Source organism: Streptopelia decaocto (assembly GCF_964273445.1).
Source record: "Streptopelia decaocto genome assembly, chromosome: 6".
NCBI lineage: Eukaryota > Metazoa > Chordata > Aves > Columbiformes > Columbidae > Streptopelia > Streptopelia decaocto.
In genome coordinates this window covers 46,379,935-46,394,799 of record NC_138660.1, presented here as the reverse complement: position 1 = coordinate 46,394,799, position 14,865 = coordinate 46,379,935, and the positions used below count along the sequence as shown (strand labels likewise).

Here is a 14,865-nt window from a genome sequence, read left to right as displayed (position 1 = left end):
ATTGCAATTTATATATATCCTAAAGCTTTCCAGCTCTTGTATGTGCTGGGTGCTGTGATGCAAAGAAGGGATGGAGGCCTCTGCTACAAAGAGCTTGCAGTCACAGAAAAGATGGAGTGACTGTCAGACACAAAGATGCTGTTTTACTCAGAATGTTATAAGGCTTGGGATTCACATGTGTTCATACATTTCAAATGAGTTTTCTTACAGGAGCTTGTTGTGATTGGTTTTTGGTGTGATAATCCTAAGAGACAGTGGGAGTGGGAGGCAGAAGTTCAGAAATCAATAGACAAATGGAAAACTAAGTGATATATATTTCTTTGCTAATCTTGCAATTGGAGGGGATCTTACACTGTTGGCTTTCATCAGAGTAGTAGAGTAAGCAAGTATTACTGTCATAGTTTAGATAAAATAAATAATGGAAAAATAACAGAAATTCCTGGAAAATGCACAATATTGTGAATTAGGTGTGGGACTTTCTTTCAAGAAGAGCATCACTCTCAGTTCCACTTGTCTGGGGAAACAGCATATTGCCTTACCTGCTAGTGCTGGCAAGGGCGCTCTGATAATACATGTTGTGGAGTCACACTTGATGACTCTTGCTCCTTGGCTGTGTCTCTTGTGTGATTCTGTCCCAACCCATAAAAAACATGCACATATGCTCCATTTATCTCGTGCAGTTGAAAGACAGAAAAAGTGGGTAATTATACTGAGAAAAAAAAGATAGTCCTTTTCAAGGTTCATGTCTTCAGACAAGTCAAGCGTATACAAGTAACACATTTGGCACTTATATTTGAAATAGCAAAATGAATTTTTTTGAATCTTGTAATTATTTTATCAAGTTTGGCAGAAAAATTGGATCAGGGATCTTAAAATCGGATTCCTTCTAGTCACTCATATCATCTCTCACAGAGCATTTTGACTGCCTGTCCTATAGTGCATGCTGGAAATTGGTATTCCACAAAGTCAATTATAGTTCTGAGTCAGTAAGTAATCAACGTGTCTGATCTGATCATTTAGCAGCATCTTTTTCTGGCTGTGTACAGTTGACAAAAATTTGAGAGGTTAATAAATAGTGGGGGAAAGCTGTCCAGTGATTTTGTTCTTTTTGTGTTAGCTCGTCAGGAATCAGGAGCCTGTTGTGCTGGTTCCATGCAAACAACACCACCACCAAAGCAAGTGTTTGGTCTGTGGTGCTCATTTGGAGCCATTCCCAGTTAGAATTGCTGAGGCAAAAATGTCAGAGATCTACGACAGAGCCTAAAATGTAATTGGACTGTTATCTCCAGTGATGGTTGAGGAGCAAGTGCTGTTCAGGTATTTAAAGATTTATGATTTATGACTTACCATTATTTATTCTTTTTTAAGTTTCCTTTTGGAAGAAAGCTTGGCACAAGATTGTGAGCGTGTTTGATCTTTGTGTGCTTTATCATCAGTGATGCGGCTGTCTTAAAATTAAAGATAGCAGTTCATGAGAAAATACAAATACGCATAGGTGAGTTGACTAGTAGAGAAATGAAATGAATACATAATTTAGGTTCCAAAAGAAAAAAGAAAACAAAAAAGCTTACTTCCAGTACCAGTTGTTACAGTGCTTCTAATTAGAATTACTCAGCCACACTTGTTTTCATCTTAAGAAATGAAATTTTATAAACAATTTGTACAACCACCTTAAATATGAACTGAATGAAAGAAGAGCCAGTAACTTAACAGGGGAGAATTATGATTTAGTTTTTGTAAACCTCCCAGTACTGCTTCGTCCATCCTCATTCTTTAAAGTAGCTGACTTCAAATGCGTGAATCAGAGGGGGCTAAAGAAACATCTTCTCTTGTGCCACTCTGCCCTCATTGGATTTGCAGAATGGCTCTGCTGGTGACTTTTCACCCAAACCTGTTTCCCAACCCAGCCCACCTCAGAGCCACGTGAGGACCAGCAGTGACACCAGGAGCAGAGGCAGCAGGGGGTGGCTGTGCAATCAGAAGGTGGTGGGAGCATCAGCTCCCAGAGCAGAGCACATTTGGCCGCAGGGAGAATCGTGGGGCTGTGGCTGCCCTCCCACAGCAGCTTCCAGTGACCTGCACGGGGACTCTAGGGCACCTGTCCCCCTCCACGTCCTCCCTCTGAAGTCCCTTCTCTCTACATCCAGCTATGTATGCCCTCTCCTCCATCACACTGACATTTCTGCTTGCCTGGTGGTAAGGGAGCAGAACTGTCAGAAACACATAAACCTTTTATTGGAACTTTATTTTCTGCTGTTTTGATTAAAATTAGCTTCCTGGCCAGGCCCAGCACAAGCAATGGGGCAGAGCCTGGATGTGGGGTTCAAGGAGGAGATGGACCACAGCAGTGCTGTTTGAGGCTGCTGTGAACTGTCTGCAGCCTTAAATGTCTAACCTCTGCACAGAGCACTGCCAGGTCTGTCAGCTGTGGATGGAGACTCTCTTCTGCCCCAAACCTGGCACTTGTTCCAGCCCACATCAGCTGGGGGATGAAGCAGAGGGACAAGTAGCAGAGGATCATTTTATCAGGCCTGCTTGCAGCTCCATTGCAATTCACTGCTAAATCACAAATGAATCTGTGTGATTTCTGTCTTCTGTGTTTAAATATACATTTGTATTATGTATTCCTGTTATTACTGTAATACACATACAGATCCAGGCAAATATTTGTTCCCCTCTCTTTCCCTCTCTCCCTTCTCTTGAGTTGCCTTAATTGTGTTCAAAGCCAGTCTAGATGAGGGATTTTCAGCTTATGGTCTGCAAACTGCTGGGTTCTGGCAGCTATTCCAAATAAGTCTGTGAAATTATCCTAAGAAAAGCCTATTGCCACTAGCCGCACGAGGTCCCGCGTCTTGACTGGCAAAACTCAAGGGGTCCACAAGATAAAGGAACCTGACATCCCCTGCTCCCCTTTCGTTTCCCCCAGCTCAGTTCACCCTTTGCTGAGTGTCAGTGTTGGCTGCTGCAGATTCCAGGATGATGTTGGGAAAACCTGTGTCCCACAAAACTGTAACAGCAAGTTTTCTGGTATTGCTTATGCTGTAAATGTGTAGCCACTGCTCCACAGCAGTCCCGGTCCTGTGTAAGAGAATGACTCTCTTGTTTTCCTGGTATTCTGGTCCAAAATGGGGGAAGGAGGAAGGAGAAGAAAACCGGGAGATTGCCTTGCCTAGAGCTCCTGAACGCTACTGTTTGGTTTCTTCAGTGTTACACTCCGTGTTCTGGATTGCTGCCTGGAAAGTGCTGGGTGACCTTGTGGCAGTGCAGGCGCAGGACAATCTGCACTAATATTAGACTTCACCGCACCAGAAATTCCTCTGGGGAGGATGTATCTTCCTTTCCTCAAGACAGTCTCCTAGACCAACTGCCATGGAGAAGCTGAAGATTCCTATATTATTGTAGAAATGCTGTGATTTGTTTAACCCAAGTTAGCTGGGAGTGCTCTATCTGCATTCAGTATCTCCAGGCAAGCTGGTATGGATTACAGTGTTTAAACTTCTCTGGAACAGCAAACATTTTCATACTGTGATTTACTTAATATGGCGCAACAGTCCTTATCCTTTGTACAGCCCACAAAGAGTCACTAAAGAGTCAGTGAAGCTAAAGAAAATTTTGAGATTACATTTTAAAAGGAGGTGGGTGGTTGACAGATGGCATCTACAGAATTTGAGCTGGACAAAGCAATATTTTTAGTGAGGTTTCGAAAATTAACGCCAACATTAAAAAGAAAGAGGAGAAAGGGGATAAATTACAAAATACATAGAGTAGGTCCCTTTCCATTTCACAAGGACAGGCTCTTTCTGTGATATCCCTAAAAGCCAGACATCACAGAATTTACACAGCTTGGGCTACATACTGAGAGAGGTAAAAAGAGGTCATCTCTTTCAGAAATGTACTATGGTGAATTGGGATGTAAAGAGATGTGGTTAGCCAGGGAAAATGTCAGGTAGAGTAATTTCACCTCTCCATCTCAATCTTGGGTTAATTATTGCAATGTTCTTTGTGAATTTATGGAGCAAATTTTTCATCAAGTTGCAGTAAAAATTCACTTACCAGCAGAACCAGCTGAAGAGTATGTTTAGAAATGTCTGTCCTGCACTAGTTATCGTGGAAGATGAGCTGAAATTCAAAACAGTAAGAAAAAAGGTGAACAGGTCTGGTTTAAACGGTTCCAAATGAATTTGTAGACCTCGGCTTCCAGGATTCCAGTTGCAGCATTCAGCAGTGTTTTCAGTTGCTCGTTCTCATCGCTTCTCAGATATATGAATAGACACTGTCATCCCCATTTTACAGATGGAGAAGCTGAAACACTCAGAAGTGGAATGATTAGCTGGGGTCACACAATGTGTGAACCGCTATCACCCAGGATGCAGCAGTGCTCTTGCCTCACTTGGGAGCTGTTTTGACTACACTAAAGTCGAGAGTTTTGCCATTGATTTTAATAGCTCCACAATTTCACCCCCTAATTCACGCTCCAGCCACTTTTTGGCAGCCACCACTTCATCTAAAATTTCATCACCTAGTTCTCAGGGGGCAGTCTGGGCATCTGGGGGTGATGGAAGCACAGGAGAGCCCACCCAGTCCTGTTTGTCTAGAGGCATTCCTCCTGGGAGACCTGGAGGTGGGAAATGTTTGTAGAAATTATAAAAGTGTCTGGAAACGAGTGAAAGAAATCTTCCAGAAGCTCATTAATCTTTAATTTCTCTTCAGTTTGCCTTGCAAGTAATTGCTCTGTACCTATAGCACAGATGAGAGAGGCAGATCTTAAAACCCAGTAACCTTGCTGCCTAATATTTATTGTCCTTTTTCATCTTTGTCATTATACTTTGTTTCTCAAGAAGTAAATGATTTCAGGTAAACATACTATTAAAGCCATGGATACTAATAAAACCAGTAATTTTTGTGAGAGACAATGCAAAAAAAGGCTTTATTCTTTTGTAGATTAAAAAAATGCAGCAGCAGAGAAACCTGTGGTAACACTGGCTTGAGATTCCTTATGGCAACTCTAGTCGCACCTTGATCAGAACATCAGGAATTCTCACAGCAGAGTTAGCATTTTCTGACATTTTATTCCATGCATGGAGTGTAGTTATAGCAGCTGTTTCATTGTGGCAGAGAAGTAAAAAAAATGACAGGAAAATAAGACATCATTAGGCATGTTCTGGGGTTTTTTTTGTGCACTGGTCATAGTCTGTTTCAATATTCTTTTTCCCTTTGACATTCACAGTGAAGTATCATTTTTGGTAATAGCTGAACCATTTTGTGTTAAAAGGATGGACATTTACAGTTTGTCAAAGAAACATTGTAGAAGTGTTAATAATGCAGTTTCAATTTAACTTTCTGAAATAAATTTGCAACGTTGATTGTATTTAAACATTTAAAGGGACACATTTTCCTGTTTATGCTATTAATACATGTAGATTACTGAAGAAAAGCGATTTTAAAATGTAGTTTAAAATGCAGCTTAGTCTTCACATTGTATTACATTTAAAGAATACAGATTTTTAAACAGTCATCATTATTTTGAATATTTTGATAGTAGCCCATTTGCTGACAATATTAAAAGCATTTTACAAAGATAGAAATTATTAGTATTCCTCTCTCCAAAAAGGGGAAAATGAAATAGTGTGATTACGTGATTTGTGTAAGGTTGTGCGATCAGAAAACAAGAATAAAACTGAGCTGTCTTAACCACTGGTCGTGAGAATTTCTACTAGTCTGTTTTCCTTGGTTTACTTAGTCTGCAGTTAGTTACATCTATAGGTATTTAGATTACAGGTGCTGTAGTTTTATGAAACTCAGAAGATTTTTTTAAATGTGATTAATTCCTCTTTCTGTGGAAGTTCCCTAATTTTGCAGACATCCTCATGACTGTGTTTTCCTCTGTCCATATCTTGCCTGCTTCCCACTTGTGTTGTTTATGGATGTTTCTTAAGAAACTCTGTGGGTGTCATTTGTGAGCATGGGTGGTTTGGTAATGCAATTTCAGACTATCTAGACTGGCTACAGGTCCTTTTAAGTACTTGAATGGTTTGGTAAACAGAGATGAAGAGCAGCAACAAGTGCTCTTTCTGGGTAATTTCTCCTCTGTTGATTCCAAAGTGTTGCTAAGGCCCCTACAGAGCTGGCATGAGGTCAGTCATCATCAGTTTGGGACTCTTCCAGTTGCTCTTGGGCTGCCTGTGCTGTCCTGCGGAGAGCGCTGGGGCGCACAGGTTGGTGCTCTCAGCTGCTGCGTATGTTTGTGAGGAGATAGTGAAGAGGTGACTGAAATGTTTCCAACGTGGTAGTGATGATTGTATTTCTATTTCCACTTGTCTTCTGGAGGAGCGTGGTAAGGTCTCTGCAGATATGACGGTGGTCTGGGTTGGACAGAGCGCAGTCCTGGTGACGTGTCCCAACCATCAGAAGTCCCTGTGGCAGGGAGCGTGTGCGAGGTTTCTTATATACTGTGCACCCTGGAGGGTTGGCTAGAGATCATGACATGGGTTCTTTTCTGATGACAAGCGCTGGTCAGTGTATCAGCATGTTCCACATAGGGCTACTCCAGAGATCCAGCACAGGCTAACAGAGCACAGAAATTCCTACAATATGGGGTATATTTTCCTTCAAATTTTGCAAAAAACACTTTTCAAAGGACCTTTTCATGACAGGATCTCTGGCCAGTTGCTCCTTGGATGTTTTTCAGCAAGCTGCATTCATGAAGTGAATTGTTTTACCAACAGCGTTGTAGCAGAGATTGGTGCAGTCTGCATAGACACACTTTTCTGCAGATAGAAGTAAGACCAATGGAGTTGAATTAGGAAATACACTCCTGCAGCTCTGATACTGTATGCTCAGCTTTATCCCTGCTATATGGTCATTCTGTACTTTGTATTGGAGAAAGAGTCATCTGTGCAAAGGCCTTTCATCTTTGGAATTCTTTTCTATACCTTTGATCTGAAGTAGTTCAGATCAATAACATATTACAAAAAAGGCAACTTTTTGGAAATGAATAATAGAAATAGAAGGCAGAAGTGTTGTGTGGGAGGGTTGCGGGGACTTTTGCTAATTCTCAGCTGTATCTTACTGACCAGCTCTACTTTCCCCAATATTGTGGGAGGTTGTTTTTTTTTTTTTTAATGTTTTATTTCCTCGCGTGTGAACCAGGTAGGGCATTATTAGACTTTCTGGAGATGGGATATTCAAGCATGACAGTCATAAATGGCAGTCATCAGAAGTTGTTTGGAATCAGTAAGAGCTAAAGATGCTCTGCTTCCTGAAATGCACTGAGGAGAATCAGATGCTTGACTCCAAACCCATTGAGTCAATTAGGGAATTCCTGGTTATTTCAGCGGGCTTTGGATTAGACCCTAAATCACCAATGGCAGTAAATACTGGGGGTGTAAAACAAACAGACCTCATAGTGAGGTGGCTGTTGCTGCTGCTGCCTTTCGATGTGTGTGGCTTTTGTCCTTTGTTTCTTCTGGATCCCCTGCCAGCCAGCAGGAAAACAGATGTCACTTGCAATTCTTTTCGGTGCCCTAGTTGGAAATAAAGGGATCAACAGTAGTGCACAGGTTTATCTGGTCACCCTGGTAACCTCACATGCTATGCTTAAATCCAATAAATATAGAAACTTGTTCTGTCTTCAAACATGAGCTATGCTGAGGTCATTGGAAAAAAACAATTCATTGGCTTTTGTTTTATTTCATCTTAGTTCTTTGCAGTACGGATTTCCTACGTTTCTCATTTGAGAGTAGTAAGTTAAGTCACTCCATAATTTGATTCTATAGATCTAAATTGCTGTAGATCTAAAGCATTCATTCCTGTGTAAAGGCACGGAAGAAACATCCCTTTACAGCTATTTAACAAGGGGAGTAGAAAAAACTATTTTTATAAGAGGTGTTCTTGGATTTTATTTAGCAGATTCAAATAACTTGACAAATACAGACCTCATGTTTGGTCTCTGTTGGTGTTCATTATATTATTTATTATTTATTTGTTTGCATATAGCTTGCTCAGTGATGTAAGAATCACAGAAATAAAGGCAGCCATTGCCCTATAGTTTATAATCTAAAGCCTATTTCTCCAGAGATTAAATGTGTGCATAAAATTATACACATGAATAGTCCTGTTTAAATACATGGTATTGCTCTCATGCATAAATACTTGAATCTTCAAAGGAATAGAGACTAAAATTGTTACTTTCTGTGCTTCAACCCAATTTAAATAGGGAGTTTTGTGATTGCCTTCGTGAAGGGTTTGGTTGAATGGCCCAAATGTGCATCCATAAATGTACAGATATAGAGTTTATCAATGTTAATGCTGAAAACCATTCACTACAGTTTCTTACTATCATTTTCTGCTTCCCCCTACCAATACCGACAGCTTTCCCATCTTCACGCTCCAGACCCATGTGCAGCTTCTCCCCTACGGGGAGATCAGCAGATCACAGTAAACAGTTTGTGTGCGCTGGTTGGGAAAGGGCATGAAGTAACTATAGCTGAAGATGCTATTGCTGTGTTGCTTCATCTAATGCTGAGGGAAAGCTAAGAACAGGTACGCTTGTCACCACAATGGCCAGGAGATGAGTAATAATTTGTAAACTCTTCTAATTGACTTGCATTTTTGACCTCTTCACCTGATAACTTTTCCCCTATTCGTAAGTCCTGAAAAATGTGATAATCAAGTAGTTGCAGTCATGCAGCTCCTTGCGACGTGTATACACTTTAGTCACATTAATTCTTAAAAAATACCAGAACATGTTAAGAAAGTAATTAAACACGCTGTTCACTGTCTGCTGTTTTATAGGGAGAGTTACTTCTTTTTTTTCTAAGTGCTTTCTAAGCCTCCCTTAATGGGAGACCCAAGATTGTAAAGTCTTACAAAACATTTATTGAACTTCAGCCAAGTTGTGGCTGTTGTCCTAAGGTCCTGCAAGTTGTTGCGGGAACACCATATCTCTGGTGTTACATTTCCCTGCCTTTGAAGCATGACAACCTGTTCTACAGCAAGCTCAATCCAAGCCCTGTGGTTCCATTTGCTGCAGTTCATCTTGTTGCTGGAGTAGCCAGAGTTCACTGCAGTAGCTTTGGCAGGGTGTGACTTTGGGGGCATTCTGTGCTGAGCATGTCTTTTGGATGGCAAGGACGTTGTTCCTCAGTAGGAGTGAGTGCCTTGGGCTTGCTGCTCTGCGGGCTGTATTATTGATCATCTCTTTAAGCACCACCTTCTGGTTGAAATAAATTTAGTCATGTAAAGGTGTCCTCAAAAATTGTTCAGTGCCACACAGTGAGGTTAAAAGGTCCTTCAGGGAAGCACGTCCATCCCTGAGCCACACGCACGATTCACTACAGCTGTATCGCTCCTGATAGATACCTCATGGACCATCCTGGGCCTCAGAAGGTAGAGGAACCCACCTCCCTGGCCATCTGTGCCCCTGTCCACTGTCCACCCTCTTAGCAAAGCTTCACCAATGTCTAACCTGAATCTCTCTTCCAGCAATTTAAACTCTTTATTTCCTGATTTCTGCAGGATGGACTAGGTCACTTCTTTCTTATTTTCAAAGGCCTTTTAAATCTGAAGGCTTTTTTATTGTACTTCTGCTAAGAATTGCCTTTTTCTTAGCTGAACTACCTTGACTATTTATGTTGTGCTTGTTGATTATTCTTGTTGCTCTCCTCTAAATTCTGTCCAGTTGGTTTAGATACTTTTGAAGTAAAGTGGGCAAGTGAGACCCAGTACTTTAACTTAGGTCTTAGCTGACTGAAGCAGAGCTGCATTGTTTATCTCATCTGTTGCTACATGCTTACTACTCGCTTTCATGCAAGCGTGACGTTTCTTACCCAGTTCTGTTTAATATCTGTTATAAACTGGAACTCCTACTAAGACACTTGTTTCCAACCCTGCCTTTATATAGCTGATTCTGCCTGAAAAGTAGTCAGCACTATCTCTGTTACATAGTAGCATCATATTTTCTTCAAACCAATGTCAAAACTGTATCAAACTGTGAACTTTTTCTCCAATGTACATGCAGCCCTCTCGGCCTGAAGTCTGCAGAATCAGTGTACCTTCTACTTTATCCTGTGTTAATATTTAATACTATCAGATGTGATATATTCTTGAGAAGGCTTCTCAGAACAGATTTCTGGTATGACTGCCAGTTGAACAGAGCTTCACTGGTAATTGCTTTCAAAATATACTTTTCCAACTGGCTTTGCACTTATTTTATAAGAATTAAATCTGCCCTTTGCAGAAGAGATTATCATATGAGACAGTGCCCAAGCCTTACTAAAGGGTTGAAAAAACTATTTCTTCCCCAACCTCTGTATTGCTCCTTCTTCATGGAAGGAAATTAGATCAATGTGGCATTATTTGCTCTTGATTAATATACATCACATGTGACTCATCTCCCTGTTTTTTCCAGGTGCTTACAAATTGACTTTTTCTAGGAAGATAAGTTAAGCTGACTCATCTATAATTTTTCAGCTCCTCCTTCTCTCATTTTTCTGTCTTGTGGTTTCCTTAGTCCCCTAGAATTGTCAGAGGTGCCTGCTGGTGGTTCCAGGATACCTGCACCCCTCTTTAAGTTGCTTCAAGCTCTGCAGGTTTCCTGCATGAAATTCTACAAACCCAGACAGGCTTAAAATAGCTGATTTATGTAATGTTTTCTCATCTGTTCTTTTGCTTTTTCAGGCTGATACTTTACTCCTTTCACTTTGCTACTTAGGATAGTGGCCATCTGTCTGCCACTGATCTTTCTAGTGAACACTGATACGAAAAATGCATCAACTGCTTCTGTTAATAGATTTCCCTCTGTTGAGCAGCGGATCAACATTTTTCCTTCTCTTAGTTTTACTACTAATGTACTTGTGGAATATATTTTATAGCTCTTGAGATTTCTTGGTAGATCTGTCTCTTTTTATGCCTTTGCTTTTCTAATTTTGTTCTTCATTATTCAAACTATTTTTTGAACTTGTCTTTTGTAAACCCCTTACTTGATCCTTTCTGTACGTTTCTTTCTTGTATTTCAGTGAAGAACTCTTTCTTTTAGCTAAGTTGAGGCTTTACTACAACTTCTAGCTCTGTGCTAGGATATATTGTATGTGAAGTTAGTATTGTTTCGTTAAGTAACCACCAGCTCTCTTTGACTTTTTTTACCTTTCACTTGTTCCCCCATGACCCACTCCAGGAATTTAGCTGTCAGTATTCTCTTTTTGTGGAAATAATTCTTCGTTGTCCATTGTTTCTAGCTTGATGTTCTTACTTCCTTCTGTAAAGTTCTGACACTGGATCATTTTTGTGATCACCTTCACCCAAGTTACCTTCTGTGTTTGCAGCTGATCCTTCTGCGTTGGTCAGGATCAAATGCAGGCGAAGAAGTTTTCCTGCTGCTTTCTTCTGGTTCTTGTGGTGCACCTTAACCTTCACCTTGGGTGTTTGCTGTGCTTTCAGATTGAATCAGATTTCTTCTAAATGCTCTCTTATATTCTGTTTTGATTAGGATGGGAGATTTATTGACAATTTTTGATCCATATTCATTTTTTCAACTATTAGTTTTGTGCACTGTTGTAGCTTAACGGACACCCTAAAGAATATAAATATAATTAATTTTCACTAGTCTACTGCTGTAAAATTCTCTTATTTTTTGTTTTATGCATTTTATCTCTCCTTTGAAGTGTATTCCTAATTAGAATTAAAATCTGGAAGTTAGATTGAGTATATTGTGCTTTATTGATTTTAAAAAAACCTTTTAAGAATGTAGAATTTAAAAATAGTTTTCATAATGTCTTTAATGCCGATTTGACCAACCATTTAAGTGCATATTTACCTTCAGTCTCATTGAATTTGATGAGAACTTGAAATCCTTTCAAAAGGAAATGGAAGCAAAAGTTATTAATACTCAGAGTGAGATCTCTGTTTTCAGTGTGCTCTTGTGTTTCAGAGAGCAGCTATAAAAGGGTCACCAGCTAAGCCCAGTCATAGTTTAGAAAAGACAGATAGTGGGAGCAGAGCACTTTCCTCGTTCCCGTTTCTTGTGCAATGCTCTAAGGGAGAGGAGAGCGGAACAGAAAGACGTGCCGAAGGAGGAGAGGGTTTCTGTGGTGGGGACGGAGCGGCAGGCGCAGCTGCCCGGGGAGGAAGGTGACTGTGCCCACTGCGGGTCAGGAGCAGCAAGTGGATGTGCTGGCTGTGCCTGTGTAGCACCAGATCTAGTGTGAAGTTTGACCGTTGCACACTTCATTAATACCTTGGCAAAGTTAACATGTATTTCTTACTCATCTTCACATGTCATGTCACTGTTTTAATGCTGAGTAGCATTAAGAGCCAAGTTTGTCTTCAGGATGCCTTCAAAGAGCTTTTTCTTCTCATGTCACCTGAGCAGAGCTTGGACTTGAACCTCATTCTCTTTTTTTACAACTTCTTTGTTCATTTTTTTAATTTTAGCCTTTATTTTATTTTACTGCTCAACCTTTAAAAATTTATTTAATTTCATTTTATTTTTCAGACACCTCCTATTGAACCTCACATCCCACCTCGTCCTACTAAAACCATTACACAGGTAATAGGACATAGGTGTGCTGTAGAGCCAGGCTGTTAGACAAATGGAAATAATTCCTATTTCCAATGGTGTGATACGTATCAACTGAAGTGATGCTTTTTGTTAGATGTGATAACTATGTGAAACTTGAAATCCTGAATATATACTACACTGCTCTGCAAAAGTAAGCGTCTGTGCAAGGACTTCAAATTTAGGGAAAAGAGAACTTGTGTTTTGTTTTGCAGAAGGCAGTATAGAGATTGCAGAAATTTTAAAATCTGTGTATCTTAGTCCCTTTTTTTTCTCTATGATCACCAAGGTTCCTTCAGAAAAGATCCTCAGAGCTGGAAAGATTTTGCGGAATACAATTCTATCCCGAGCTCCTCACATGATAAGAGATCGTAAATACCATCTGAAGACTTACAGGTGTGTGAGCTGATTGTATAGAGGTCTCTGAATTTTTATGCCTGTCGTCCTCTGATTTGTGATTTATGCCTTACCATACTTGCAGGTCTCAAAAGGTCTGAAATTATTCTGTGAAGCTATTTGAATCTGGATGTTATGCAGTTTTTAATGGGCCTGGTAAATCTTTTCTGAAGTAATTTGACTGGAAATTGAGTCCATGATTGTGAACAGAGCATTCACTTACAAAAACTCTTCCAAAGTTAATAGCATAGTTAGCTGGAATATTGTGTGCAATATCAAGTTAAAATGTAGATTCTGTTCTCTTAATATATCAGTAAGAGATAATAGGAAAGTTCATTAATATATTATGTTGCTATACTGATTGCTACAGCGGTGTTGCTCAGTGTGGAGTTCTGAAAATTCACCTCGTGAGGAACATTCCTTATGCAGATTTCCTGCTCTATTTAAAATTATTTCTTTTCAGTGTATTGCCAGGCTTTCTTATCTTCCTGCTGGTGGCAGCACTGTCTTGCTGAAGTGGGATAACAATGGCAATTGTACAGAAAGCGTTGAACTTCAAGGAGTCAGGATCTATCTACTGTTGCCTTAAGAACCAATCAACTTGGTTTAGTGTCTAATGTTTAAATCAAATACGTAATGCATTATTCAGAGTATATTTAAATAAAAAATGGTTTCAAATATCTGAGTATGTCTTTTTCTAAAAAGTAAATCGATATGTTGCTGATTGGCTTTTGAGGTAAGTGCACTGATTTTCCGTATTTCAGTCCAAAATGTATTCAATATGTTGCAAGGTATTTGGAGCTTGTGAGGTGATCTGGAAAGTACCATGATATGACATTGCTCGTGGTTCTAGAAGAACAAAAGAGCATGTCTGATAAATGAAGACCAATGCTGGTCGAAACAACTACCCGATTTTATCTTATGCATAACTGAGAAAAAACTCTTACTGTTCTGTCCTTGGGTTTTTAAGCATGGAATGTCCAAATTTAGGTTTGATCCAGGTGAGGGAAAGTTTTATAATCAAAATGAGATTTTAAGTGAAAGCATTATTTAAGGTAAATTTCAGCATTATCTATTTCTTTGGGGTCTGAAAGTGATGCATGGAGAGTGGAGCCACAACAGCTTGTCTAGCAGGACTGGCCAGCTTCCTCTCTGATCTCCGTGTGTTCAGTTACAGATTTGTAAATTTTTTATCACATTGTATATTTACTTCTGCCGAGCTAGAGAGTGTTATGACAGAGAATTTTCTTTAGTGACCATGTGGCTTGTTGGTTTCCCCCCTTCCCTTTTAGGCATTCTCGAGAACTTGAGGCCTGCTGTTGTCTGCCTCTGGCTCAGTCCGGAGCTGCGAGGTGACCAGCACCAGCATGAGGGAGCCTCAGAAACCCTGTAGACTTACAAACCAGTGTCCCCAAATACAGCATGGCTGGAGTTTGGTTACAAATGGAGGAACATCCTTGTAACAGTCTTCCCGTGGGGCTGTTCTCACTGGCAAAGCTTTTACAGTGTTAGATGATTAATTTCATGCAGGATTCTGAAAAATAGGAGGCTTTTTCTGTCCCACGGTATACAGAGAAAATTTCCTTAGAAATCTGGGCTGGAGGTTGTTGCCCTGGTGTAACAGGTTTTGTACCAGGTGGCACAGGCTCACTCTGATCCTCTGAACTTTGCATTTCACAAAATACTTGTAGTTCTGCTGGGGTGATGCTCTCAACACTGACCACCTTCACTGACATTTCAAGCATATATGCATAGATGTGGTAGCATCGTATTCTCTGTAGGAAAATTGGACTAAGGTTTTAAGATGTCATTGTTCTTGGCAGACACTGTGTGATTCTCTTGGCTAGTTCCCTCTTCATTTCTCTCTATTTATTTGTCCTTCAGGCAATGCTGTGTGGGGACAGAGTTAGTTGACT

General features: G+C 40.2%; 1 protein-coding gene across 1 annotated transcript in view; it reads left to right on the top strand.

Annotated features, from left to right (window-relative positions):
• The window catches only part of RAPGEF4 (Rap guanine nucleotide exchange factor 4), a gene marked incomplete at its 5' end in the record, with an annotated part of 149,789 nt that overhangs the window by 78,679 nt on the left and 56,245 nt on the right, over positions 1 to 14,865 (top strand). Inside the window, 2 exon segments of the mRNA XM_082055080.1 lie at positions 12,491 to 12,544; positions 12,843 to 12,950. Of these exon segments, the coding sequence (XP_081911206.1) occupies positions 12,491 to 12,544; positions 12,843 to 12,950 (162 nt within the window).